The sequence below is a fragment of the Lemur catta genome, chromosome 15, assembly GCF_020740605.2.
Source record: "Lemur catta isolate mLemCat1 chromosome 15, mLemCat1.pri, whole genome shotgun sequence".
NCBI lineage: Eukaryota > Metazoa > Chordata > Mammalia > Primates > Lemuridae > Lemur > Lemur catta.
The window spans coordinates 16,754,661-16,779,212 of NC_059142.1; the positions used below are offsets into that span (position 1 = coordinate 16,754,661).

At 58.3% G+C, this 24,552-nt stretch overlaps 1 protein-coding gene across 3 annotated transcripts; it reads left to right on the forward strand.

The window, feature by feature from the left end:
* MYO1C (myosin IC) lies at positions 1-22,916 on the forward strand. Of its 3 annotated transcripts, none has more exons than XM_045526159.1 (32): positions 1-395; positions 7,368-7,523; positions 7,645-7,760; positions 8,365-8,563; positions 8,645-8,725; positions 10,267-10,446; positions 10,528-10,626; positions 11,175-11,288; positions 11,376-11,447; positions 11,834-11,953; positions 12,074-12,156; positions 12,382-12,487; positions 12,603-12,683; positions 12,940-13,031; positions 14,685-14,779; positions 14,864-14,910; positions 15,033-15,113; positions 17,235-17,340; positions 17,438-17,555; positions 18,318-18,431; positions 18,504-18,580; positions 18,936-19,004; positions 19,101-19,185; positions 19,286-19,445; positions 19,715-19,798; positions 20,281-20,374; positions 20,459-20,514; positions 20,643-20,778; positions 20,863-20,933; positions 21,022-21,119; positions 21,220-21,319; positions 21,679-22,916. In XM_045526159.1, the coding sequence occupies exons 1-32, from the start codon at positions 321-323 to the stop codon at positions 21,703-21,705; spliced, it is 3,192 nt and encodes a 1,063-aa protein (XP_045382115.1). In that variant the 5' UTR covers positions 1-320; the 3' UTR covers positions 21,706-22,916. The 3 variants fall into 3 exon arrangements, with proteins under 3 accessions (XP_045382115.1, XP_045382117.1, XP_045382116.1); XM_045526161.1 differs by lacking the exon at positions 1-395 and adding an exon at positions 1,208-1,312; XM_045526160.1 differs by lacking the exon at positions 1-395 and adding an exon at positions 5,819-6,047.
* The last annotated feature ends 1,636 nt before the right edge of the window (positions 22,917-24,552 follow it).

Here is a 24,552-nt window from a genome sequence, read left to right on the forward strand (position 1 = left end):
GGAGCCCAGGGTCCCCCACGAGTGGCTGCATCAGCTCCTTGGTTACCTGGGACAACAGGCATTTCCTCCATCCCTCAGCTCCTCCTCTTCCTGCCCCAACCCTCCGGGCCAAGAGGCCTCCCAATCAGACCTGGGCTGCTCCAGCTGTGTCCTGAGGAGCTGGACCAGCCACATCCCCTGGGGCTGGAGTTGAAGCAGAACCAAGTGGCCATCCCATCGATAGACCATAGATTCCTGGCTCCGGAGCAGCCAGAGCCAGCGGGCGGACAGACAGCTTTGCACACAGGCCCCAGTGCTCAGCACACTGGCTCTCCGCAGGAATGGCGCTGCAAGTGGAGCTGATACCCACCGGGGAGATCATCCGCGTGGTTCATCCCCACAGGCCCTGCAAGCTTGTAAGCCGGGATGCTCTGGGCTGGGAGGAAGGGTGACAGTGTCTCCCTGGGGCTTGGCGGCCCCCTCTAAGCAAATCCCTCTGGAAAGAGGTGAGCAGTGAGGAGGGGTTCTGATCCTTGGGAACAGGAACAGACTAGACACGAAGGGGTAAGTGGAAGGAAGGAGTAAGGGTTTAAGGGATACTAGAAGCAGGATTTTTCAAAGCTTGGGTCTGGATTGGAATGTTTTCTCCAACTCCCTGAACCTCAGTGTGCTGGGCTATGAACTGGGCACAAGCCGGTGACAGGGCTGCTCTGAGGACAAAGGACTAGTGCATGTCAATCTCCAGGCGCATAGTACGGGCTCAGTTAATACCCCTACCCCTTTCCTGTCTGGTCCGCGGAACTGGGACTGCCCCACGACTCAGAGCAGTAGCGTGGGTGTGGGAGGTGGGTGAAGGGAAGCGGTAGTTAGAAATGGGGAAGAACTGCCCTGCCTGGCAGGCCGGGGGAAGGTCTGTTTTGCTCTGGAGATGCAAAAGGGCTCTAGGATGAGAAGAGAGAACTCCACCAGGCGCTCCCACCCACCAGCACTGCAGTGAATAGGCCGGGTCTTCGGGAGAGTGTGCACGCGCGCGCGTGTTTATTTGTGTGTGGCTGTGGCGCGCCTAGTCCCGGGACCTGGTTGGGGACTGTGCCGCACCAAGTCTGGGCGGACGCCGGCCAGGGTGGGAGCCTGGGCCAAGGCCGGCTGGGGCGGGGCGGGGCCGGGGGTGCGCGCGCGCGTGCCCGGGTCTGGGCCCTGCCCGGGATGACGACAGGCGGCAGCCCGGCCCCTAGCGGGCCCTGGGCGGGGAGAGCGTGTCCCGGCCGCGGACTCCCGAGCCCGCCACGCCGCCCAGCCCGGCCCCCGCCCACGCTCCCGAAGAGCCGAGCCGGTGGGTACATGGGGCACAGGCGCGGGGCGGGCAGCGGCCGCGTGGCCCTGGGAGGCCCCCGCTGGCCGGCGGGCTGGGGGGAAGAGCAGGCGGCAGGGCGCCAAGCCGGGCCCGGAGCTACCGTGAGGGAGGCGGGGGTCACCGGCCAGGGGCCGCTGGGGCCGTGGATCACCCAGCCCGGCCCGTAATCGGTCCCAGGAGCGGGAGGCGCAGGGACTCAGCCTGGTGGAGACTTAGATTACTTGCGGGTAATGTGACGGCGGTGAGGAGCTGCTTGGGTGGCGGGACCCAGGCACCCTGCGCGCCCTTTGGGCCCCTCCCGCTGCCCAGTTCTGCCTCTGGGTTCCGGAGAAGCCGTCCGCGCGCCGCCTCTTCCCGTTCTCCGCCCCTGGGGCCCAGCCACCCAGTGGCCCCTGCGTGCCTCGGCGCGTGCGAGTGCGACGGGTGAGGGGCTCCGAGATGAATGGGAGAATGAATGGCTGGCCCGAGGCCTTGTTCACTCCGGCACGCTCCGGGGGGATCATACTCCCGGGCTCTGAGATTCATTCATTCATCCAGGAGGCGTCCGCAAGGGGGTTACTGAGCCCCCACTGTGCCTAGCTGGTTGTATGCCTGGCGTGGGAACAGTCTCCTGGGAAAGGCCAACAATGAAACAGGCGATTAGTGCTGAGCGGGATAAGGAGAGGCTGTGTGTTCGGGAGAATCAGAAAGGGGTTCTGGAGGAGGCGAGCCCTCAACAGAGTCTCCAAGGATCAGTAAGAATCCGTGAGGTGGGGAGGGAGAGTGCACTGGGCCAAGGAAGCTGCAGGTGCAAAAGGCACAGAAGCTTAGGGAACCACGTGCGGTGGCTGGTGGCAGGGTGCAAGAGGCTTCTCCTGGCTGTATGTTTTGGGTGGATGGTAGGGGAGGGATGGGGACAGGAGAGGGCCACCTGTGCAGTGGCACTGGAATGCAGGAGCAGTGGGGTAAACTGAGGACAGTGGGGGCTGCAGGAGTCTATTTGCAGGGTCCTGACAAGCAGTGAGTGTGAATCACAGGCCTGGCATATGCCCTATAAACCTTCACTCTATTAACCTGAGATGTTATTTATTTATTTATTTTGAGACATTGTCTCACTCTGTTGCCCTGAGTAGAGTGCTTGTGTTGTTAGCCTAGCTCACAGCAACCTCAGTCTCCTGGGCTCAAGCCATCCTCCTGCCTCAGCCTCCGGAATAGCTGGCACTACAGACATGCACCCTGATGCCTGGCTGATTTTTCTATTTTTAGTAGAGTCGAGTTCTCACTCTTGCTCAGGCTGGTCTCCCAGAGTGCTAGGATTACAGGCATGAGCCACCATGATGGCCAACCTGAGATGTTAATTCATTTGATTTGCAAAGGCTGTGGGAAATGGATTGGTAGCAGGAAGGTGAGGAAGTCAGTTAGGAGGTTGCTGTCTTGGTCCAGGAAAGGAGCAGTGACAGAGGAGCAGAGGTGAGGTTCAGCAAGTCCTGATGGCTTAGAGTGACAAGTGGAGGGAGGAGAGCAAGACTTTTAATGCCCCGCTGTGAAGACCAGCTGCAAACATCACCCTCCTCTCTACATAAAGTACACTGAACAGGGAGAATAGGTTAGGGGGCCAGGGGCTCTGTTTACTTTTGCTAGACTCCCAGGCAGAGGTGTCTGGCAGGCCAAAGGCCCACGGTTCTAGAGCCACAGTGTACATCCCTTGATTGGGGCACTGTGAACAATCAGGATGGAGACCCTCAGTCCCCACCTTCCCCTCCTCATTTCCCCTCATAACAATTCCCTGAAGCCTGAAACAGTCCTTGGTGGGGCAGCTAGCTGTCGTTGAGACAGGCTGTGGTTGCCTTTCTGTTACCCCAAGAGGCTATGATCCCACGCTGGGAGAACATTTGAGGCTTCCCACTGCCCCCAGAGGTCAGGCTTGGAGGCACCTGGCCTACACTAGCTGAAGGGCACTGGATGACCCAGGTCTGCTGGGCTGCCCCATCCCCAGTGGTTCCAGTAAACACCTCCCCAGGTGGAAGGAGACCCAGAGGCAGCCTTGGGAAATAAGTCCCGGATCACTCAGGGGCCATGGCTGTACCCTAACCTTCAGCCAGCCCTTAGGCCCAGGGCCATGCTGGAGGAGCCAGAAGCCATGGCCCACTCCTTATCTGCTACCCCTAAGGCCAACACATCTACAGACTCACACAACAAGGAGGGAGCTTGTACTGGATCACTGATCACAGCCTGCCAGAGTAGCCCTGTTAACCACACGGAGAGGCTGGGAGGTCAGGGTAGCCCTGCAGAAGTAGTGAGCAGTAGGCTTGCCGGGTTCCAATCCCACTCCTCCTTTTACTAGTCCTGAGACCTTGAACAAGTCACTTCAACTGCCCAGCTTCAGTTTCCCCTTCTAAAATGGATTAATAACACACACCTCGTGGCTTGGCTGGGGGCATTGAAGGGAGTAACGTAAGAAAGCGCTGCAGCCTTAGTCTTCACACTCTCTGTTCCCTGCCCTCAGGCTCGCGCTTCCGTGCAGTGAGGCGGGGCGGGCCTGGGGGCGCTGGGGGCTGTGGCCGGCCCTCAGCCCCGCCGGCGGGGACACGCCCCTTCCTTCCGCCGCCGGGCGGTGGCTGCGGGGGCGCCAGCGGGCATCCCGGGAATGCGGCGGCGCGGCCCGGGATGGGGGGAAGCCGGCCGGACCCCTCCGCACGCGGATTCCCCTCATTCCAGCCGCTTGACGCGGCGGCGGGCGGGGCGGGGCGGGCACTGCGGCCGCGAAGCCCCGCCCTCCAGCCCGTCCCCTCCGCCCCCGACTGGCTGGAGCCGGAGCCCAGTGCCCCTCCCGCAGGGGGTGGGGAGAAAGCCGAGCTCCTGGTAGGGGCTCTCGGGACCCTCCGCCCCCAGTCTTCTAAGGCGCGCCTCTTTCCTCGGTGGGCTGGGCTGGGCCCCCTCCCGGGTCCCTCTTGGGTTTTAAACCTGGGGGCACCGCAAAGGATCCCCCCCCGCGCCGTGATCCCGCTCCTGCCCGCGGCGTTTGACACACCCTCTCTCCGCTCCCTCCAGTCTCCCAGCTGCGCGCTGCCATACCCAGTCCCCTCGGCCCCTCCAGAGGGCCCCATCTCCCAGCTGGCGCCCCCCCCCCGCGGGGTTCCCCGGGCCGCGGCTCCGGCCAGGCTGTTGTACTTGAAGTAATGAGCCTTCCCCGCGAGGATGCAAGCCCGCACCTGCCGCGGCCTCACCCCTCCCCGGGGAGCCCGTGTCCGAGGCGCTGGGTCCCAGCTCTGCCTTTTACCCGCTGGGACAAGTCAGTATCCACCTTCCCATGCCTCCCGTTCCTTATCTGTCTAGTGGGGGACAGGTAAAGTGCCTTAGAGCTCTGTTTAACTGGCAGACACGCCTGCCTGAGGGGCTTTCCCTACCAGATGAGACGTGGGACCCGCCTGCCCCTGGGCCTGGCTCTTAGTAGGTCTGCCTGGGAGCACGTGTGGAATCAGTGTCCGGCGGAGAGAGGGGAGGGAGAGAAGGGGAGAGGGACAGGTGTTTACAGAGGGCCTGGGAGGTGCCTCAGCGCGTTATCTTAGACTACCCAGCCCACACTTTTAGGCAAGTATCAGCCACATTTTAAGGATGGAGAACAGGCTCCGAAAAGTTAAGTGACTTGCTCGGTCATGCTGCCAGTAAGAAAAGGCTAAGCCTTTTGCAAGCAAGCACTAGGCATCACCATCCCCACCAGCAGTGGGATCCGCGCTAGAGTTCGCCCTCAGGGCAAAGGAGGCTGGTGCGTCCCGGGAGCCCAGCGAGGGTGGGGCTGCTGGAGGCTGGTTTGGGGAGAGGGAAGGCGTCCTGGGCAAAGGGTGTGGAAGGATCCAGAGGGATAAGAGAGGAGAGCGCCCTCCAGAGGAAGGAGAGAGGGGAGGAGCCCCTGGGGCGCAGAGGCCCGAGTGGGGTGTCGGAGATGGGAGAGAAGGGTGTTGGCCCCATATGCCGTAGGTCGTATGCGAATTTCCAGATGGGAAACTGAGACCTTCAGGTGCGCTCGGCAAGGGCACCATGTGGCCGTCCCTGTTCCTGGGGCGCGCGCTCCGTGCTGACACAGGGACCTAAAGAGATTCTGGGGGGACTTAAAGTACGGGACCCGCCCCCCAGAGTGTGTATGGGGGTGGACAGTGTCCTGCACCGAGGCTCCGCCCGCCCGCCCTGGCGCGCCGGCCGTATTTGGACATTTCGTTCTATTTTTAACTTTCCCGGGACTCGAGGTTGGGGGGCGGGGAGGGAAATCCTTCTTCCTCTGGGATCCACCGGCCTCAGCCCCTGTCCCGCGCCTGGCCTGGCCGCGTAGTGTAGACACAAGCCCGGAAGTGGGTTCCGGGTCCGTATAGACGCGGCGGCCGCGCGGGTTCCGGGCTCCACCCTGGAACCAACGACGTCCCTCCAGGAAAACCTGACTCAGGCTGAGCCCAGCCCGGCAGGGAGCCCCGCCCCCGCCCACCCCCGGCCCAAGGGCCCCCTTAAGCCCCTTCCCCACCCCCACCAGCTGGAGGGGGACCCTGAGTCCTGGCCCCGAGGGAGGCGGGGGAGGTCGGGGAGTCCCGCGCTTCGGAGGCCTGCGGAGGGGGCGGTGCGGGGGGCGGGTCGGCCCCTCCCTCGCTGACGCCGCCGCAGCCGCCACCGCCGAGCCCCGGACCGAGAGCGCGGGCAGCGGAGCAGGGCGCCAGGCCGGTCCGGCAGGATGCGCTACCGGGCGTCGGTGAGCCAGGGGGGCGGGCAGGGCTGGGGTCCGGGGTGTCCCTCCCTGCCTCGCGGCGTCGCCTTGGCCCTGCCAGGAAGCGGGCGCGGCCCAGGAATTTCGGGTGGAAAAACGTCCCGGAAAGTTGCAGGGGGAGGAGGCCGAGGAGGGGAGGGCCGCGGGGACGCGCGGACCCTGGGCTGGGCGATTAGCTCCTGGGGACTGCTGAGAACACCGAGACCCCTCACCCGAGGACACGGGGGCGGGGACTGCGGCCAGATTTGGCAGCAGCTTTGGGGCGGGGTTGGAGAGGCCGGTGAGGGACCAGCCTGGGAGAGGCAGGCCCCCAGCCCGGAGGGGTGCCCCGGGCCAGAGATCTGGGACCATCTGTGGTCAGAGGTTACCTTGTGGCCTCTATGGGATCCACACCCCACCACTACCACCACCACTTTGTTCCTCTCTGACCCTTGACACTTTTAGTGTCAATTTTCTAGAGCCCCCAGACCCGTTTTGAAGAGGGAATCTCAGCTCTGATCAGCTGAGCCTACAGGACCCGGAGGCAGCTGGGCTTTCTGTGGCAAAACCCCCACCCCTTGAGCCTTCTCAGGACTCTCTGGGGCGATGGTGTCTGGGAAGCCCAGCAGCTGGGGGGGAGGGAGTGGCCCCAACTACAGGGGGGGAGGGCCACCCCCTTCTGGAGTGGGTGTTGAGCCCAGCTGGGGTGGGAGGCCCTCTCGGGGAATCCGTTTTCTGTAGTCTGGGGGTGGCCTCTTCCGCAGTGCTAAACACCCTAAACCTGGAGATTTTGGTCGGTGGCGGTGGGAGAGCTGGCCTCACCCTGCCTGCAGAATTCACCCTGAGACATTTGTCCTCCAAAGCACCTGTCACACGTGGCCCAGAGCTAAGAGACCTGAGATCACCTGGTCTAACAACTCCTCCTTGAGGAGGAAGCAACCCAGAGAGAGGAGGGGATTTGTCCAAGGTCAACAGAGCATTCTTTCTGCTACTCCAAGGTGTTCCCTCTGCTGACCCCCCTTCTCCACACAAAACCAGTGCCTCCCTGGATTCTGTGGCCGTGCCCACAAGTCCTCTGGGTCCTGTAGGCTCCAGAATCTTGTGTCCAGGTCCCTTGTGCCTCACGTGGTCTCTATTCTGTGTACCTGTGTCCTCAGTGTCCACGTGCCGGCGTACCGAGACCCAGGCCCTCTGTACCCAGCATGTCCTGTGTCTCGTGTCCCGGCCCCGTGCCACATGTCAGTCCTGCAGGCATAGGGGAGGAAGAATAGTGGCCTTACCTTACCCTGCTGGCTCTGACCCTCTTCCATGGCCCATTCTCTGCAGGCTCTGGGCAGTGACGGGGTGCGGGTGACCATGGAGAGTGCACTGACCGCCCGTGACCGGGTGGGGGTACAGGATTTCGTGCTGCTGGAGAACTTCACCAGTGAGGCAGCCTTCATCGAGAACCTGCGGCGGCGGTTCCGGGAGAACCTCATTTACGTGAGGCCCAAGTGGGGAGAGGGCTACGGGTGCTGGGGGTCACAGACATGGGGCTGAGGGGTACTCTGAGGCACCAGGGGCCTCTGGGACAAACTTTTGACCCTCCTCCCCTAACCTCCAGACCTACATTGGCCCTGTCCTGGTCTCTGTCAACCCCTACCGCGACCTACAGATTTACAGCCAGCAGCATATGGAGCGTTACCGTGGCGTCAGCTTCTACAAAGTGCCACCCCACCTGTGAGTGGCCCTCAGCCCCTCCAAGAGTGACTCCCCTATCTCTGTCTGAGATGGCCCCACCCGACCCTCACTCTAACATGACCCCTGACCTCCCACTTGGGTGAGTCAGTATTCACATCTGTGAGGAGTCCCACAATCTCTCAGCCTAGAGGGACCTCAGTCTCCACCAGAGATGACTCTCTCAGCTCCATCTGGGTGGGAGCCCCAGTTCTTCCTCCCCTCACACCCATGACTTATTGCCCAACTGTATGGGCATGGCCCCCCAACCCCTGACCCCGACCTACAAAGACCTCCCAACCCTAACTGTGAGTGACCCTAGCCTCCACCTAAGTGACCTCCAAGACCCCCACCTGTGAGTGACCCTGTCAGTCCTCCATCTGAGCGTGGCCCCTCCTGAACCGTGAAGGATCTCCCTTGATCCACACCTACCAGGGACCCCCATCCCTACCCTCCAGGGTGAGCCCCCACAAGGGAACTCCCACCCACAAGGGAACTCCAACCACATATGGAAGTGGCCCCCCCAGTCCTACCTGTGGGACTCTGCCACCTGCAGCCACTGGGCCCTCCACCCCCCACCCAACTCCCTGATGAGCCTCTGCCTCAGGTTCGCAGTGGCCGACACTGTGTACCGCGCACTGCGCACGGAGCGCCGGGACCAGGCAGTGATGATCTCCGGGGAGAGCGGGGCAGGCAAGACGGAGGCCACCAAGCGGCTGCTGCAGTTCTATGCAGAGACCTGCCCAGCCCCCGAGCGAGGGGGTGCTGTGCGGGACCGACTGCTGCAGAGCAACCCGGTGCTGGAGGTGAGGGGACAGCAGCATCTGAGGGGACAGAGGGGCAGGGAGGGAATGCCAGGCATCCCTCATACTGCCATCCACTCCTAGGCCTTTGGAAATGCCAAGACCCTCCGGAACGATAACTCCAGCAGGTTTGGGAAGTACATGGACGTGCAGTTTGACTTCAAGGTACCTGTGGGTGTGGCAGGGCGGGGGAAGGGGTGCCCCCATTCAGCAGGCTCAGCATGTGTTGAGCACCTGCTATGTGCCAGGTACTGTTCTAGGCACTGGTGGTACAGCAGTGAAGCAGACAGAAATCCTGCTTCCCGAGGTGACAGACAATAAACTGAAAAATAATAATTCAGGCCATGGCAGAAAATAAAGTAAAGTAAAAGCTGGGGGGCAATTGCAATTTTAAATAAGGCAGATAGGGTAGGCCTCACTGAGAAGGTGGCATTTCAGTAAAGGCTTATGGCAGACAGAGAAGCAAGCCGTACACATAGCTGGGGGAGAGAGTCCAGGCAGCAGGGGTAGCCAGTGCAACGGCCCTGAGGTGGGGTGCCACTTGATGCGTTCAAGAACAGCCAGGAGTGGCCAGAGAAAAGAGCAAGGGGGGCCAGGTGCGGTGGCTCACGCCTGTAATCCTAGCACTCTGGGAGGCCGAGGCGGGAGGATCACTTGAGCTCAGGAGTCCGAGACCAGCCTGAGCAAGAGCGAGACCCCGTCTCTACTAAAAATAGAAAGAAATTAGCTGGACAACTAAAAATATATAGAAAAAATTAGCCGAGCATGGTGCTGCATGCTTGTAGCCCCAGCTACTCGGGAGGCTGAGGCAGGAGGATCTCTTGAGCCCAGGAGTTTGAGGTTGCTGTGAGTTAGGTGGACGCCACAGCACTCTAGCCTGAGTGACTCTGTTTCAAAGAAAAAAAAAAAAAGGAAACTGAACCTCCCTCCTCACGGCCCCCCCTAAAAAATTTTTTTTAAAAAAGGAAGAAAAGAGCAAGAGTCTGAGGAAGGTGAGGCCAGATGGTATAGGCCCTTTTGGGTCTTTGTAAGAACTTTTTTTTTTTTAAACTCTGAGTAGAAGGGGAGTCACCGGAGGGTTTTGAACAGAAGTGTGTTGTGATCTGACTCTCCTCTTAAAAAGATCACTCTGGCTGCTCTGTTGGCAATAGATGGCAGGGGAGCCAGGCCAAGCCAGGAAACCGGTTAAGGGGCTGATGTAATAATGCAGGTGGCAGGTGACAGGGGCTCAGAGTGGTGTGGTGGCAGTGATTGGATTCTGGATGTTTTGGAAGTTAAGGCAGCAGGATTGGCTGTCTGATTGGATGTAGGGGACGGAAGAAAAGGAGGCTTCCAGGAGGACTGCCAGCTTCTTGGCCTGAAGGACTAGAAGGATGTAGTCACATTGACCAAGGTGGGAAGACACTAACAGAGCTCGTTTGAGGAGGGGGAAGATGAGTTCAGTTTCAGGCCTGTTGAGTTTGAGATGTCTGTCAGGCACCCACGTGGAGATGCCAAGTAGATGGAGTTGAATCTCCCCATTTCTTAGATTAAGAAACTGAGGCCAGAGGGGGTATCATGCCTGAGCTCACACAGCTAGTAGAAGGGCTGGAATTAGAGCCTGGGTCTGGCCGACTCCCAAGCCCAGGAGCGCAGAGGAGAGAAAGGGGAAGATGGGCTCTATTCCCCAGCCCGTGACCAATCCCTGTGCCCTGTCCTGCCCATAGGGCGCCCCCGTGGGTGGCCACATCCTCAGTTACCTCCTGGAGAAGTCTCGAGTGGTGCACCAGAATCACGGGGAGCGGAACTTCCACGTCTTCTACCAGCTTCTGGAGGGGGGAGAGGAGGAGATGCTGCGCAGGCTGGGCCTGGAACGGAACCCCCAGAGCTACCTGTACCTGGTGAAGGTGAGTGGCTGGCAGGTAGGGCGGGTGCCACCGAGGGGGCCCGGTGCCAGGGCTGGCAACCCAGCTGTGCCCTTCCTCCAGGGCCAGTGTGCCAAAGTCTCCTCCATCAATGACAAGAGTGACTGGAAGGTTGTCAGGAAGGCTCTGACGGTCATCGACTTCACTGAGGACGAAGTGGAGGTGAGGCCTCTTCTGGGGACCCTCTCTTTTCTCCTGTCACACCCCAAAGGTCTCCTTTTATTTTTAGTTATTTATTTTATTTTATTTATTTTATTTTTTTTTTGAGACAGAGTCTCACTCTGTTGCCCGGGCTAGAGTGAGTGCCGTGGCGTCAGCCTAGCTCACAGCAACCTCAAATTCCTGGGCTCAAGGGATCCTCCTGCCTCAGCCTCCCAAGTAGCTGGGACTACAGGCATGTGCCACCATGCCCGGCTAATTTTTTCTATATATTTTTAGTTGTCCAGCTAATTTCTTTCTATTTTTAGTAGAGACGGGGTCTCGCTCTTGCTCAGGCTGGTGTCGAACTCCTGAGCTCAAATGATCCGCCTGCATTGGCCTCCCAGAGTGCTAGGATTACAGGCGTGAGCCACCACCCACGCCTGGGCTTCCTTTTACTTTTAAAACCCATTTCCACTTCTGGCCCCCTCCTCCTCTCAAACACTTCATTTGCTCCCTGCTCTTCTCACCATCCATCTCTTGGGGTTCTCTGTCCCCACCTGCTCCCCCAGGACCTGCTGAGCATAGTGGCCAGCGTCCTACATTTGGGCAACATCCATTTTGCTGCGGATGAGGAGAGCAATGCCCAGGTCACCACTGAGAACCAGCTCAAGTACCTGACCAGGGTGAGTGGGGTGGGCAGATGGCAAGGGGCAGGGTGGCAGGGGCAAGGGGGGTGCACCCTCACCACACCCATGCCCCACCCTTGGCAGCTCCTCGGAGTGGAAGGCTCGACGTTGCGGGAAGCCCTGACACACAGGAAGATCATTGCCAAGGGCGAAGAGGTGAGCCCGAGCCTTTGCCTCCCCAGCTGGTGGGGCACCACGTGTTCCAAGGCAGCCCTCCTGCTCCCATCATTCCCCCTTCCCTGGGGGGCTCAGAGAGGCACAGCAAGCTGGCCAAGGTCACACAGGAAGAATGACAGAGTCAGGCTGGAACCAGACTCTCACTTCGAGAATGAAGCTTCTTGTCCCTATGCCACCTTCTCTCTGGTGTGGTTACTCAGTGCTCCCCTGGCATCCCTCTGCCACCACCATCCCCAATCCCTGGGCTCACTGGAGCTGGAGGGCAGGTGGTCACAGTCTCCTGCTCTTCTGCCTGAGCCAGAAGGGAAGGTGCGATGCAAAACTGTCTGTGGCATTCATCTGCTTGTCCCATCCTACACCGACAGCTCCTGAGCCCACTGAACCTGGAACAGGCTGCATATGCACGAGACGCTCTTGCTAAGGCCGTATACAGTCGCACTTTTACCTGGCTGGTCGGGAAGATCAATAGGTCACTGGCCTCCAAGGTGAGGCTCAGTCCGTGCTGTTCCCAAAGCTGTCAGGAACGGTGGTCCAAGGGGGCCGGGGGCTGGAGCAGAGGGGTAGTGAACAGTGAGACCCACGCTCTCGCTTACGGCTGGCCCTAGGATGCTGAGAGCCCCAGCTGGCGGAGCACCACGGTTCTTGGGCTCCTGGACATTTATGGCTTTGAAGTGTTTCAGCACAACAGGTCAGTGCCACCCTTATCCCCTGCCTGTCTCTCCTCCTGTCCCCGCTGTCCTGGTCCCTCTCTTCTGTCCCCCAGCCTCGATCATTCCTGCCCAATGACTCCCCCAGCCAGCCTGAGTCCTGCTCTGTGTTCTTACCTTACCTGCTCAGGAGACTTGTCCTGTCTTTTCCCTCTCCTGCTCTGCGTCCCCTTGAGCTACTGTGGGCTTTTCTCTTTCCTGCACAGCTTTGAGCAATTCTGCATCAATTACTGCAACGAGAAGCTGCAGCAGCTCTTCATCGAGCTGACGCTCAAGTCGGAGCAGGAGGAATACGAGGCAGAGGGCATCGCGGTGCGTGCAAGCCTGCGGGTGCCCCCCATGTACCACGGGGAACCCAGGCATCGGGGACTCTGGGAGAAGGTACTAAGACCCCACGATGGTGCCTCCCCTCCCTTTTTCCCCTCAGTGGGAGCCTGTTCAGTATTTCAACAATAAGATCATCTGTGACCTGGTGGAGGAGAAGTTCAAGGGCATCATCTCCATTTTGGTGAGTCCTCGGCTCCTCCAAGACCTCGGGCTGGGGGCTGGCTGGGAGGATGTCCCCCCATCCATCCCCTTTCTCTCCAAGCTGGTCCACAGAGAGCCGGAGTTTGGGGATGAGCAGGGACAGGGCAGGGCTGGGGGGGGTGGTGAGGAGCTGGCCCAGTCTGGAAGCTGTCTGTGGGAGGCTTCCTGCACGGTGCCCCCAATCTTCTCTGCTCTTGGCTCCCCGGTACATCCCTCCCCCTGTGCCACACACCCAGGATGAGGAGTGTCTGCGCCCTGGGGAGGCCACAGATCTGACCTTCCTGGAAAAGCTGGAGGACACAATCAAGTACCATCCGCACTTCCTGACGTGAGTGGGCTGCAGGGCTGCTCGGGGTGGGGACGCACGTGGGGCAGAGCCTGTGGAAGGCGGGGCCCGTGCACAGCCACAAAACACCAGCCACAAGGAGGTGACCAGGGGAGGTGCTAAGGTAAGCACAGCTCTTGTGCATCCAGAAAGTAAGAAGCTAGTAGCATGGCTTCCTTCTCATGCTTTTTTGAAAATGAAACTTGCTAAGATTTTTTAGCTCCCTTATTTGGAATTTGCTTTTTATTTAAGGGATCTCCTAATGTAGGGAGAGGTAGAAACAAGCACCTCCGTCTAGGTTGGTTCTGTATATTTTATGCACGTCATCTCTGAACCTGCAGTGACCCTTTCCGGAGGTGTTCTTGGTGTGCTTTCCATTTTACTGAAAGAGGCGAAGGCATTTGCCCAAAGTTATCTCACATCTAGGTGGCAGGGCTGGCGCTCAGTCCCAGGGCTGTCAAATGCCAAAGCCTCAGGGCCTGAGCCCTACTTATTAGTATAATAAAAACTTGTTTCTGATTACAAAAATGATATTGCTCATTAGAGAAAAGCTGGAATGCGTGCAAAAGCCACTTGTAATCCTGTCACCCAGAGGTCATCCCTGTTAACAATGTGAGGCATTTCCTTCCTGCCTTTTTCTATACATTTTTTTTTCGCAGTCGAGAACTTATTGTGTAGAAGGCTCAGGATAGTGTTGTATCATCAAACAGAAAGTTTTCCTCAAAACACTTCCTCCAATGGCTCTAACCCTCGGGTACTCCAGGGTTCTCACCAAGCCTTCGGGGGCCCCTGGCCAGCCCCCAGGTTTCTGCTGCATTTAACAAGGCTGCCACAGACATCTCTGTGCCTTAAATCTTTGTCTGTATCTCTGGTTAGTTGCTTGGAATAGTTCTTAAAAGTAGTAAATGAGGCCAGGCGCAGTGGCTCACGCCTGTAATCCTAGCACTCTGGGAGGCCGAGGCGGGTGGATCGCTCGAGGTCAGGAGTTCGAGACCAGCCTCAGTAAGAGCGAGACCCCGTCTCTACAAAAAAAAAAAAATAGAAAGAAATTATCTGGCCAACTAAAATATATATAGAAAAAATTAGCCGGGCATGGTGGCGCATGCCTGTAGTCCCAGCTACTCGGGAGGCTGAGGCAGTAGGATCGCTTAAGCCCAGGAGTTTGAGGTTGCTGTGAGCTAGGCTGACGCCACGGCACTCACTCTAGCCCGGGCAACAGAGCAACACTCTGTCTCAAAAAAAAAAAAAAAAAAAGTAGTAAATGAGCTAAAGGGTTTAACGTACTTAAGACTTAAGTGTTCTCTTAGGGTGGATTCCGTTCTGAAAATGATAGTGGGCAGCTCACCATTTTCTGAGCAGTCCTGCAGTGGCCAGAGGCAATGAAAGTAGCCCTCTGCCCTTCGAGCCGAGCCCTGGCAGTCCAGAGGCCTGGGTCCTAGTGCTCGCACTCTGTGACCCTGGGCAAGGCCATTAACCTCCTTGAGCCTCAGTGCTCTCCTCTGTGCAGGGGGCTGCTGGCCCCACCTTGCCTGTCCCATGGCAGGTGGGTTGCAGGACGGCCCTCCTGAGCAGGAACCAGCTCGGGAGGTCCCTGCAGCAGGCAGAGGGCACAGCTCAGGTCAGCCATCTGTAGCTTCCTCTCCCCATCACCCCCAGGCACAAGCTGGCTGACCAGCCAACCAGGAAGTCTCTGGGCCGAGGGGAGTTCCGCCTCCTGCACTATGCTGGAGAGGTGACCTACAGTGTGACAGGTGAGGATCCTGGGACGGGGTCCCCACAGGGCCAAGGAGGGGGAGCCCTCCCTCACCTCACATCTGCTCTCCCCCTGCCTCCAGGGTTTCTGGATAAAAACAATGACCTTCTCTTCCGGAACCTGAAGGAAGTGAGGAGGACACGGGGGGTCGGGGGGCTCAGGACGGGGGCTGGGGGAGTGCACAGCTCTGCACAGGAACCTGCCCCGCCTGCCCCCGGGCTTCCACCCTGACCCCTGCTCTGCCCGCACAGACCATGTGCAGCTCCCAGAATCCCATCATGAGCCAGTGCTTCGACCGGAGCGAGCTCAGTGACAAGAAGCGGCCGGAGACGGTACAGAGGATGTGGGACCCAGGGGGACGCGTGTGTGCCCGAGCATGAATGAGTGCCCGCATGATCCCGGGAGCTGGCAGTGTGTGTTTGAGCATGTGTGTTTGTAGGTTTGTAGGTGCCTGTGTGCGCATCTGTGTGTGTCTGCAGGGGGCTGTGTGGGCCTGTGTGCGTGTGCCTGTGTCTCTAAGGGCATCCATGTGTACACACCTGTCTGCGTGGGTGTCCGTACATTACACCTGTCTCCGTGGGTGCTTTCGCGTGTCCACCCACTCAGCAGACATTTGTAGCAGACATTGCTAAGCACTGAGGATACGAAAATGAGTAGGTGCACTCACGGAAATGTGTGCAGAGTACTTTGGAAACTTAGAAGAGGGAGCAGCAAACTGCCTGAAGGAGTGGAAGGAGTCAGGGGGTCAGGGAAGGCTCCCTGGAGGAGGAAACATTTGGGATAACTTGGGAATGAGTAAGTGCTTGTCAGATGGACCTGTGGGAGGGCGCTGTGGGCAGCAGGAGAGCCCAACACAGACGCAGGAGAACAACACCATTCGGCAGAGGGGCTGGGAAAGGCAGGTGTGGCCAGCGGTGCCAGATGCAGGGAGAGCTCTGGTGAGGTCTGGCTGTTGGGCTTGGCAAGAGGAGGGTCAGGGCGGCCCCAGGAAGAGCAAGGTCAGTAGGTCAGCAGGGAGGTGGGAGCCAGACTGCTGCAGGCTGACACGTGTTCACCAGGGAGGGCATGAAGGCGTGTTGCCCAGGGTCTGGCTCCCTGGGACCCTGCCCTCCTCACCCTCTCCCTGAGCACCCTCATCCTCCTGGCCTCAGTGTCTCCCTGCTGAGGACGCTTGCACGCCCACTCCTGCCCAGGCCTTGACAGCAAGCCACAGATTCGTGTATCTAGTGATCTCCCCCCAGGGACCCCCAGGGACCCCAGACTCCACTGCTCTGTAACCAGTGGGCCCTTGGTTGCCCAGCAACACCCCCTCCCAGGCTTTCTCCTTCTGTGTCACTAACTCAAGACAGGGATCACCCTCCACTAGTCCCCCAGGCCAGAAACCTGGGCATCATCTGTGGTTCTTCACTCTCCACCATCTCCCTCATCCAACCGCTGGATCTTGCCCATGGCTGTTGCCTGAGTACTTCTCAGCTCCTTCCCTGCAAGCCCTGCTCCAGCTCAGGCCTTGTTATCTCTCCTCTGAGCTAGCCGGCCTCCTCCCTGGCCTCCTCCCTGGCCTCCCGGATTCCCACCTGCCCCTGCTGGCCCGTTCTCCACACATCTGCTGTGGAGATATTCCAAAGTGCATGTTTGTTTCTGTCAATCTCTTACTACAGATTCTTCATTGGCTCCCTAGTTCCCTCAGGCTAAAACCCAGTCTTCCCCAGTGTGACCCTCCCATGATACTGCCTTTGCCTGTCTCTCTAACCCCACTTTTTTATTCCCTGCCTTGATTCTTACATGGCTCGGAGCTCCCCATGTACATCAAGCCTTCACTCAGCCTGTCCTGCCTGGAATGCCTTTCTCTCCTCTCTTCCTTCTGGCCATTTCTTGCTTATCCTTTAAATCTCACCAAAGGTCATTTCCAGAAGGCCTTTCCTAATGCTCCCTACCCCACAGACTGGATTAGTTGTCCTTTCTTGGTGCTCCCAGAACCCTCAGGCATACACCCCTATTATTAATGGGACCACAGGGATTGCAAATCTTTGCCAAGGAGACAAAATCTTTGCCCACAGGCCCGAGATCCTTGAAGGCCCTGCAAAGCAATGTACAGAGATAATGGTTGAATGCATAGCGTAGGACACACTGCTTAGGAATGTATCCCTGAAGTTCTAGAAAGAAAAAGAGTGTTTGCTAAAGGGAGATGTAGGATTGAGGCTGCTGAGAGACCTCAGCAGGATTTTTAGGCCTGAGTGAGGTTCCTAAGCCGAGGGCTCTCGCTCAGCCCAGGATGTAGGGCGGAGTCTGGCCCCTCCTCTGTTGTGAGGGTGGGGTGTGGAAGGAAGTAAGGGCCCAGCAGAGGCCAGGGGCTGCTGAGGGGTCAACAGCTGGGGGGGGGGGGTGTTCCGGTGCAGGGGTCAGTGGCTTCAGCCCCGCTCCGGCCAACCTAACATTCCCCCTTGGCTTGCCAGGTGGCCACCCAGTTCAAGATGAGCCTTCTGCAGCTGGTGGAGATCCTGAAGTCTAAGGAGCCCGCCTACATCCGCTGCATCAAGCCTAATGACTCCAAACAGCCCGGTAGCCCCTCCCGCCCCATGGGGCTTGGGGGCTGGGCCTCCCCTGCAGGGCCAGCTGTCAGTTAAGCCTGCTGACCACCTTGTTACCCCTCTCCCAGGCCGCTTTGATGAGGTGCTGATCCGCCACCAGGTGAAGTACCTGGGGCTGATGGAGAACCTGCGCGTGCGCAGAGCCGGCTTTGCCTATCGCCGCAAATACGAAGCTTTCCTGCAGAGGTGGGGGGCCCGGCACCGCTCCAAGGGAGGGGAGTGGGAGGGTAGGGGCCTCCTAAGTCCCACGAGGGAGGACAAAGATTCTCTACCCTATTTTAATTTTTCAAATTTATTTTCAATTTTTATTTTTTTGAGACTAGGTCTCAGTTGTGTTGCTGGTCCAGAAACTCCTGGGGAGCGATCCTCCCCCCACAGCCTCCCAAGTAGCTGGGATTGCAGTCAGGTGCCACCAAACCCGGCTCTTAGTCCTATTTTATTTTATCTTATTTTATTTATTTATCTTGGGACAGAGTCTCACTCTGTTGCCTGGGCTAGAGTGCAGTGGCATCAGCCTAGCTCAAAGCAACCTCAAACTCCTGGACTCAAGGGATCCTCCTGCCTCAGCCTCCCAAGTAGCTGGGACTATAGGCATGCACCACCATACCTGGCTAATTTTTTCTATTTTTAGTTGCCCAGCTAATTTTTTCTATTTTTAGTAGAGATAGGGTCTCGTTCTTGCTCAGGCTGGTCTCTAACTCCTGAGCTCAAAGAATCCTCCCGCCTCAGCCTCCCAGAGTGCTAGGATTACAGACGTGAGCCACTGTGCCCGGCCAGTCATCATCTTTAAAATGGGGTCAGTGACAGAGCAACCTCCGGGCTTTCTGTGAACTCTGAGCAAGTCAATGGGAGCACCCAGCAGGTGCCCAGGAAAAGCTGATTTGGGCCCCCAGAGAAGGGGGCTGGCTGAGGTGGGGGCTGGGTGCATTCCTGCTTCTCCTGTCCCAGGTACAAGTCACTGTGCCCAGAGACATGGCCCACATGGGCAGGTCGGCCCCAAGATGGGGTGGCTGTGCTAATCAGACACCTGGGCTACAAGCCAGAAGAGTACAAGATGGGCAGGTGAGTGGTGCCCATGCCTGGTATCTGGGGAAACGGGGGTGGCAACCCAGGGCTGATCACTGCTGCCCTCAGGACCAAGATCTTCATCCGCTTCCCCAAGACCCTGTTTGCCACGGAGGATGCCCTGGAGGTCCGACGGCAGAGCCTGGGTGAGAGAGACCCACCCTTCCTGTCCCACGGGGGGTCCACTCTGCGAAGCAGGAAGAAGGCGCTGCTTTGGGGCTCCTTCTCCAGGAAGTCCACTGGCCCATGTTCAGCTCCCCTCCTCGCCAGCTCTAGCCTGAGCCCCACCCCGCCATCCTGCCTGCCTGCTGGAGGCAAACTCTGGGCATATTCCCACAGTCATTTGCTCTCTTTCATTCACTCTCCTTTGACTCATTCACGCTCTCACTGGATGGCTTGTTCAGCCACTCCCTCATTCGCGTCACTCACTGAGCTCAGGCAGTGCCAGGCTCCCTGCTGGCTCCCTGAGCTCTGGCCAGTGACTTTCTTTCCCAACCACAGCCACGAAGATCCAGGCCGCCTGGAGGGGCTTTCACTGGCGGCAGAAATTCCTCCGGGTGAAGCGATCAGGTGCAGGGCCCACGGGTCTTCAAGTGGGGTGGGGTCAGAGACCAGGGTGGGCCATGTGACGAGGAGATAGAGCTCAGCCATCTGTGGTCTCCACAGCCATCTGCATCCAGTCGTGGTGGCGGGGAACGCTGGGCCGGAGGAGGGCAGCCAAGAGGAAGTGGGCGGCACAGACCATCCGGCGGTGAGCGCTCAGGCTCCATGAGGGGGCTGCAGAGGAGGGGGGCCGGGGGGTTCATTGCCAGGCTTCTCACCCCCAACCCTGTCCTGCCTCCCACCCCCAGGCTCATCCGTGGCTTCATCCTGCGCCATGCCCCCCATTGCCCTGAGAATGCCTTCTTCCTGGACCACGTGCGCACCTCTTTTTTGCTTAACCTGCGCCAGCAGCTGCCCCGGAATATCCTGGACACGTCCTGGCCCACGCCCCCACCTGCCCTGCGTGAGGTCTGTGGGCCCTCCCTGCTGAGTTAGGGGCCAGCAAAGCACTCGGCAGAGGGGTCTGAGTATCATGTGGCCGGAAGAGCAGTGCAGGGGTGTGTCGCGGGTGCTGGAGCTGGGCCGCCGTGAAGAATGAGTTCTCTCGAGAGAAACAACTCGGGAATGGAAGTGTTGTCCAGGTGTTAACCAGAGGCCTAGGGGTGGATGCGTATTTGATGTCTTCAGAGGGAAGGGGCCAGGCTGCCTAGGTGCTCTGACCTCGCTCCTCCCCTCAGGCCTCGGAGCTGCTGCGGGAGCTGTGCGTGAAGAACATGGTGTGGAAGTACTGCCGCAGCATCAGCCCTGAGTGGAAGCAGCAGGTACGGAGAGCAGGAGGCCGGTGGGGTGGGGGAGCACGGGCGTGGCACAAAGGGTGCTGCCCAGGGAGTATCTTACCATGTTTACTGTGCGACTTCAATTGGATGCCAGCCTCTCTTGGTATCCTCTCTTGTGTAGGAAGTGGAAGCTGGAGTAGATTTTGGGTGGCAAATAGGGTTCATCTTGCGATTGATTGGTAGAGACTGCCCCAAACCCCATGTTGAAAAGGCTGCATCTTCACCCTGATCGATTGGTGATGTCTGCTACAGTTACAGAGACTGGCACTGGTGGTTGATGTGCCTTGTATTTGGCAACTCAGTGTTGGATGGTGCTGAGGGACCCCCCCAGCTCAGATAATCTGTGGCAGCTTTGAGTATTGGCTCTCCTGTTGCTGGGACCAGAGAGCAGGTGAGGGCGGCTGTCTCAGTTCCTGGGATGGTGCCCACCCCTCACGACATTCTCCCCACTCCCCTTGTCTCCTCAGCTGCAGCAAAAGGCAGTGGCTAGTGAGATCTTCAAGGGCAAGAAGGATAATTACCCCCAGAGCGTCCCGAGGCTCTTCATCAGCACGCGGCTCGGTGAGCCCCTGACTTCCCAGCACGCCAGCCTTCCCTGTGGTGCTGCTCCCTCCTCTGACTTCCCTCTGCCCCTCTGGGTCGCAGGTGCAGATGAGATCAACCCCAGAGTGCTGCAGGCCCTGGGCTCTGAGCCCATCCAGGTGAGACCCCACCTGCAGCCCTCACTCCAGCAGAGTTCTGCTGCCCCGGGGCTGGAAGCGGGTGAGGGCACAGGCAGAGGATGAGGAGGTCACCCCTGGAGCCCCTTCAGCCTGTGCTCTGTCCCCAGTATGCCGTGCCTGTGGTGAAATACGACCGCAAGGGCTACAAGCCGCGCTCCCGGCAGCTGCTGCTCACGCCTAACGCCGTGGTCATTGTGGAGGACGCCAAAGTCAAGCAGAGGATTGACTACGCCAACCTGACTGGTCAGCCAGAGTCCAGGGCTGCATGGGGAACATGGTGGGCCCTGCTCTGACCCTTGATCTTTGACCTCTGCCCTTGCCTCTCAGGAATCTCTGTCAGCAGCCTGAGTGACAGCCTATTTGTGCTCCATGTGCAGCGTGAGGACAATAAGCAGAAGGTGCCCCTTGGGGACTGGGAGGTGGGCAGGGGTCCTCTAGCTCCGGGCAGGGCCTGACCCATCCTCCTCCTGTCTGGGTCCCCCCCAGGGGGATGTGGTGCTGCAGAGTGACCATGTGATTGAGACACTGACCAAGATGGCCCTCAGCGCCGACTGTGTGAACAACATCAACATCAACCAGGGCAGGTGAGGCAGGTGGGCCAGTAGGCCATGTGGGGACAGGGCGGGGACCCACCTTGGGGGTCGGTCTCTGTGAGGAAGTCCTCACGCATTCCTTTCCTTCCAGCATCACGTTTGCAGGGGGGCCCGGCAGGGATGGCATCATCGACTTCACACCCGGCTCAGAGCTGCTCATCACCAAGGCCAAGAACGGGCACCTGGCTGTGGTGAGTGGGGCCAGGCTGGAGCCTGGGCACCCCATCCGTGGATCTTAATCCAGAGGGCACCATACCACCCTCTTCCTCCCAATGCCCACCTGTGAGGGGCTGTTTGAGCCCCACGGTGCAGAGGGTCATAAAGATGGCAGCAAGGGGACGATCCAGGGTGAGTGGGGGTGTGCCAGGTGGGTGGAGAGGCCCACTCTGGTAGGGCAGCAAACATTCCTATCGGAGCAGGATCAGTCTCCAGCATGGGGGCCAGTAGGCCCCAGCCTGCTACTGCCTGTATCCAACCCAGAGTGCAGGTACCCGGAGCACCTCTGTCTGCTTCCCCCTCACCACGTGGGCTTCTCTCTCTGCCCTCACAGGTGGCCCCACGGCTGAATTCTCGGTGATGAAGGCGCCACTGGACCCTGTCCCAACTCCCAATGCTTTGCTTATCTCCTCCTCCCTTTCCCAATTACCAAAGACTCAAGCTTCCAGACAGGGACCCAGGGACACCTCAAAGCCCACCTGCAAACTCCTGCCTCCTGCCCACCCCTCTCTTGAGGAGCAGCAGGGGCCAGGGAGCTACCCCAGGAGTGGGCCAGGCCGGGCCACAGCAATAGGAAAGCTGGGGCCAGAGCAAGCCATGCCGGCCCCGCTGCCGATGCCAAATATTTGAGAGAAGGGAACTTTTGCTGAGGTTTTCTCTGAGATTTTTTGATGCTTTATAGGAAACTATTTTTTAGAAAAGCCATTTTCCCACCCCAAGACACACTGGATGTGTTTTCCCTGACTCCAACAGGGCAAGGAATGTAGAGGAGACGTTGGGTGGGCTGGGCTCTGGTGCGCTCTTCCCTGGCCAGGCCACCCTCTCCTCATTCCCTTAGAACCTTGTCTTTCTGTCTGTCTGCTGCCTGCCCACCCACCTGCACCTTTTGCAGCCCACTCTGGCCTCCACCTGGTGGCTGAGACCACCCTTGCCTGCCCCCTTCTTCCTGCCTTAAGAATGCCCTTTTCGTATCATCATCCCAGTCTGAGGGCAAGCTGGAGTGGGGAAGGGGGTCTTAGGCCATAGAACTTGGAAGACTGAGAGATCACCTAGTGCAGCCTCCTGATGTTACAGAGCAGAAGACAGACGCCCAATGAGGGGACTTGCCCAGGGTCATGCAGAAGGCTGCAGTAAAACCGGGACTGCAGCCCTGTCCTCAGCGTGCCTCACTGCCACTCCCAGGGACAGGGAGCCCCATAAAAACACAGGTCATGTCTTACGTGTGCATCTGGCTCCCTGACCAGCAATCACCCGCGGGGGCCACCAGGTGGGAGGAGCACTTCTGCCTGAGTCCATGCCTTAGGATGACAAACACCCTGCCCACACTGGCCCCATTCAAAGATGTGGGGCCTTCACTGGCCCCTGACCCCTCCCTGGCCTGGGAGCCTGGGGGAGGGGCTGGCTGCGGGAGGCGCTGCAAGAGCACCACCTCTTTCTGCTGCTTCCCCCACCCCTGCCCCTAGAGGGCCTGGGGGCTGCCCACCTGCCTCTGTGCCCTCCAGGGGTCTCAGCCCACTGCTGACACTTCTGCAATCCAGAGAAACACTAAATAAAGCAATATGTGTTTGCCAACATGGTCTCCTTGTGGATATCAGGAAAGGAAGAAGGCCTCTAGAAGACAACCAGCGGCCTTGTATTGCATCTTTGCCTCGTCCCCAGAAGGAAGGAGGCAGGGCTCTTACCCAAGGTTCCCCAGGAGCTGCACAACAGACTCACTCTCATTGATGGCCTGTGTAGGCTGGGAAAAAAGAAGCATCACACGGACCTAGGCCACATGGTCCTCAGCTGGGCAAGCTGAGCTGGTGGACAGAAACACAGCCCAGTGCAAGTAGTTCAGGCACCAGGGCACACTGCTGAGAGACTGGCTCAGGAGGGAGGGCTTGTAAGCATTTCATAGAAAAGATGAAGGTGAGTCTCAAAGGATTGTCCCCTACCCCAAATTCTGTTGCAAGTGACAAACTCAGTCTAAACTGGTTTGGGGCATTTATTAGCACTGGCAACTTAATAGTACCAGGATAAGGCTGCTTCCAGGTGCTCAGACAACATTGTCAGGATTGTGTCTGGAACCATCCGTTGGCTCAGCCTTCCTCTATGGTGGCTGCTTTCTTAAGCACGTTGCAGTGAGGTGGCCACCAGCCACTCGGGGCTTTCATTCTACGAGTTTAGCCCTGGAGGCAGAAAGAGAGAGTGCCTCCTTCCCAATAATTTGAAAGTCTGAGTCCAGATTCTCTGTGGACCGACTTGAATGAGGTGCTCTGCCCTGACCCAATCGTTGTTGGGGGAAAAGGGTGTGGCCTGATCAGCCAGGCCTAGGCCACATGCCCGCCCCTGCAGACAGAAGCTACGTGAACCACACCGGAAACCCGCAAGGACTGAAAGTGAGAGTAGACGACTCCCCAAAAGCAAACCAGAGTGTTGCCTCCAGAAGCAGGGGAATGACTGCTGCAACCACAGAGCTCCTGGGCACACGGCTATGAGTTTTCCTGAGGGAGGTGCATTGTGGAAGGAAGGAATGGTGCATGCGGGGCTTAGAGGCAAGGAAAGGTTTGCCTGAGGAGTTTAGATTTGTCACCCAGGGCAGAAGTTCTCAAACAATGAGACACCATGCAATGTATGACTATCTGGGGCTTGACACTATCCTGTGAGAACACCTAGATTTTGATACCTCCCCCCAAGATTAGTTTACAGAAGGATGAAAGCACGCAATAATCAACAATCTGTCCATGCTATCAGTGTAACAGTGGCTCCAAGAACTTGATAGATAAGATAAGCATTGAGTTAAGTGCAATTAGCAGCTTTATAACTGTAACAACACTCCTCTCCCTAGCACATTGGAACGTGTGAGAGTGATGTCACAGACATAACCCAGATGTCAGCTGAACACACTGTCCTGAGAGGTAACCAAGAATGGTTTCCGCCCTGAGCTCACATCCTGATGAAGTCCAGTGCCCTCCAGGACACATCTGCCAGGCGTAGGAAGTTAATTTTGGCTCTGGACAATAGCTTCCACCAGACTCTCCATTCATTTATTCCTTCAGGCAACCAATATTTACTGAATTGAATGCCTACTATGTGCCCAGACCTCTGCTAGGCATTTGGGACACAGCAGGAACATTTATGGAGTTTACATTGCCGAGGGGAAGAAAGACAACACATAAATAAACAAAATATATGAGAAGGAGATAAGTGCTAGGAAACTAAATAAAGC

Bases quoted from the DNA above. Each gene is read 5' to 3' on its own strand.
- MYO1C (XM_045526159.1), top strand. From the start codon at position 321: ATGGCGCTGCAAGTGGAGCTGATACCCACCGGGGAGATCATCCGCGTG. The intron at 396-7,367 runs GTAAGCCGGGAT...CATTCTCTGCAG, and splicing joins CCCACAGGCCCTGCAAGCTT to GCTCTGGGCAGTGACGGGGT. The intron at 17,556-18,317 runs GTGGGGGGCCCG...CTCCTGTCCCAG, and splicing joins TACGAAGCTTTCCTGCAGAG to GTACAAGTCACTGTGCCCAG.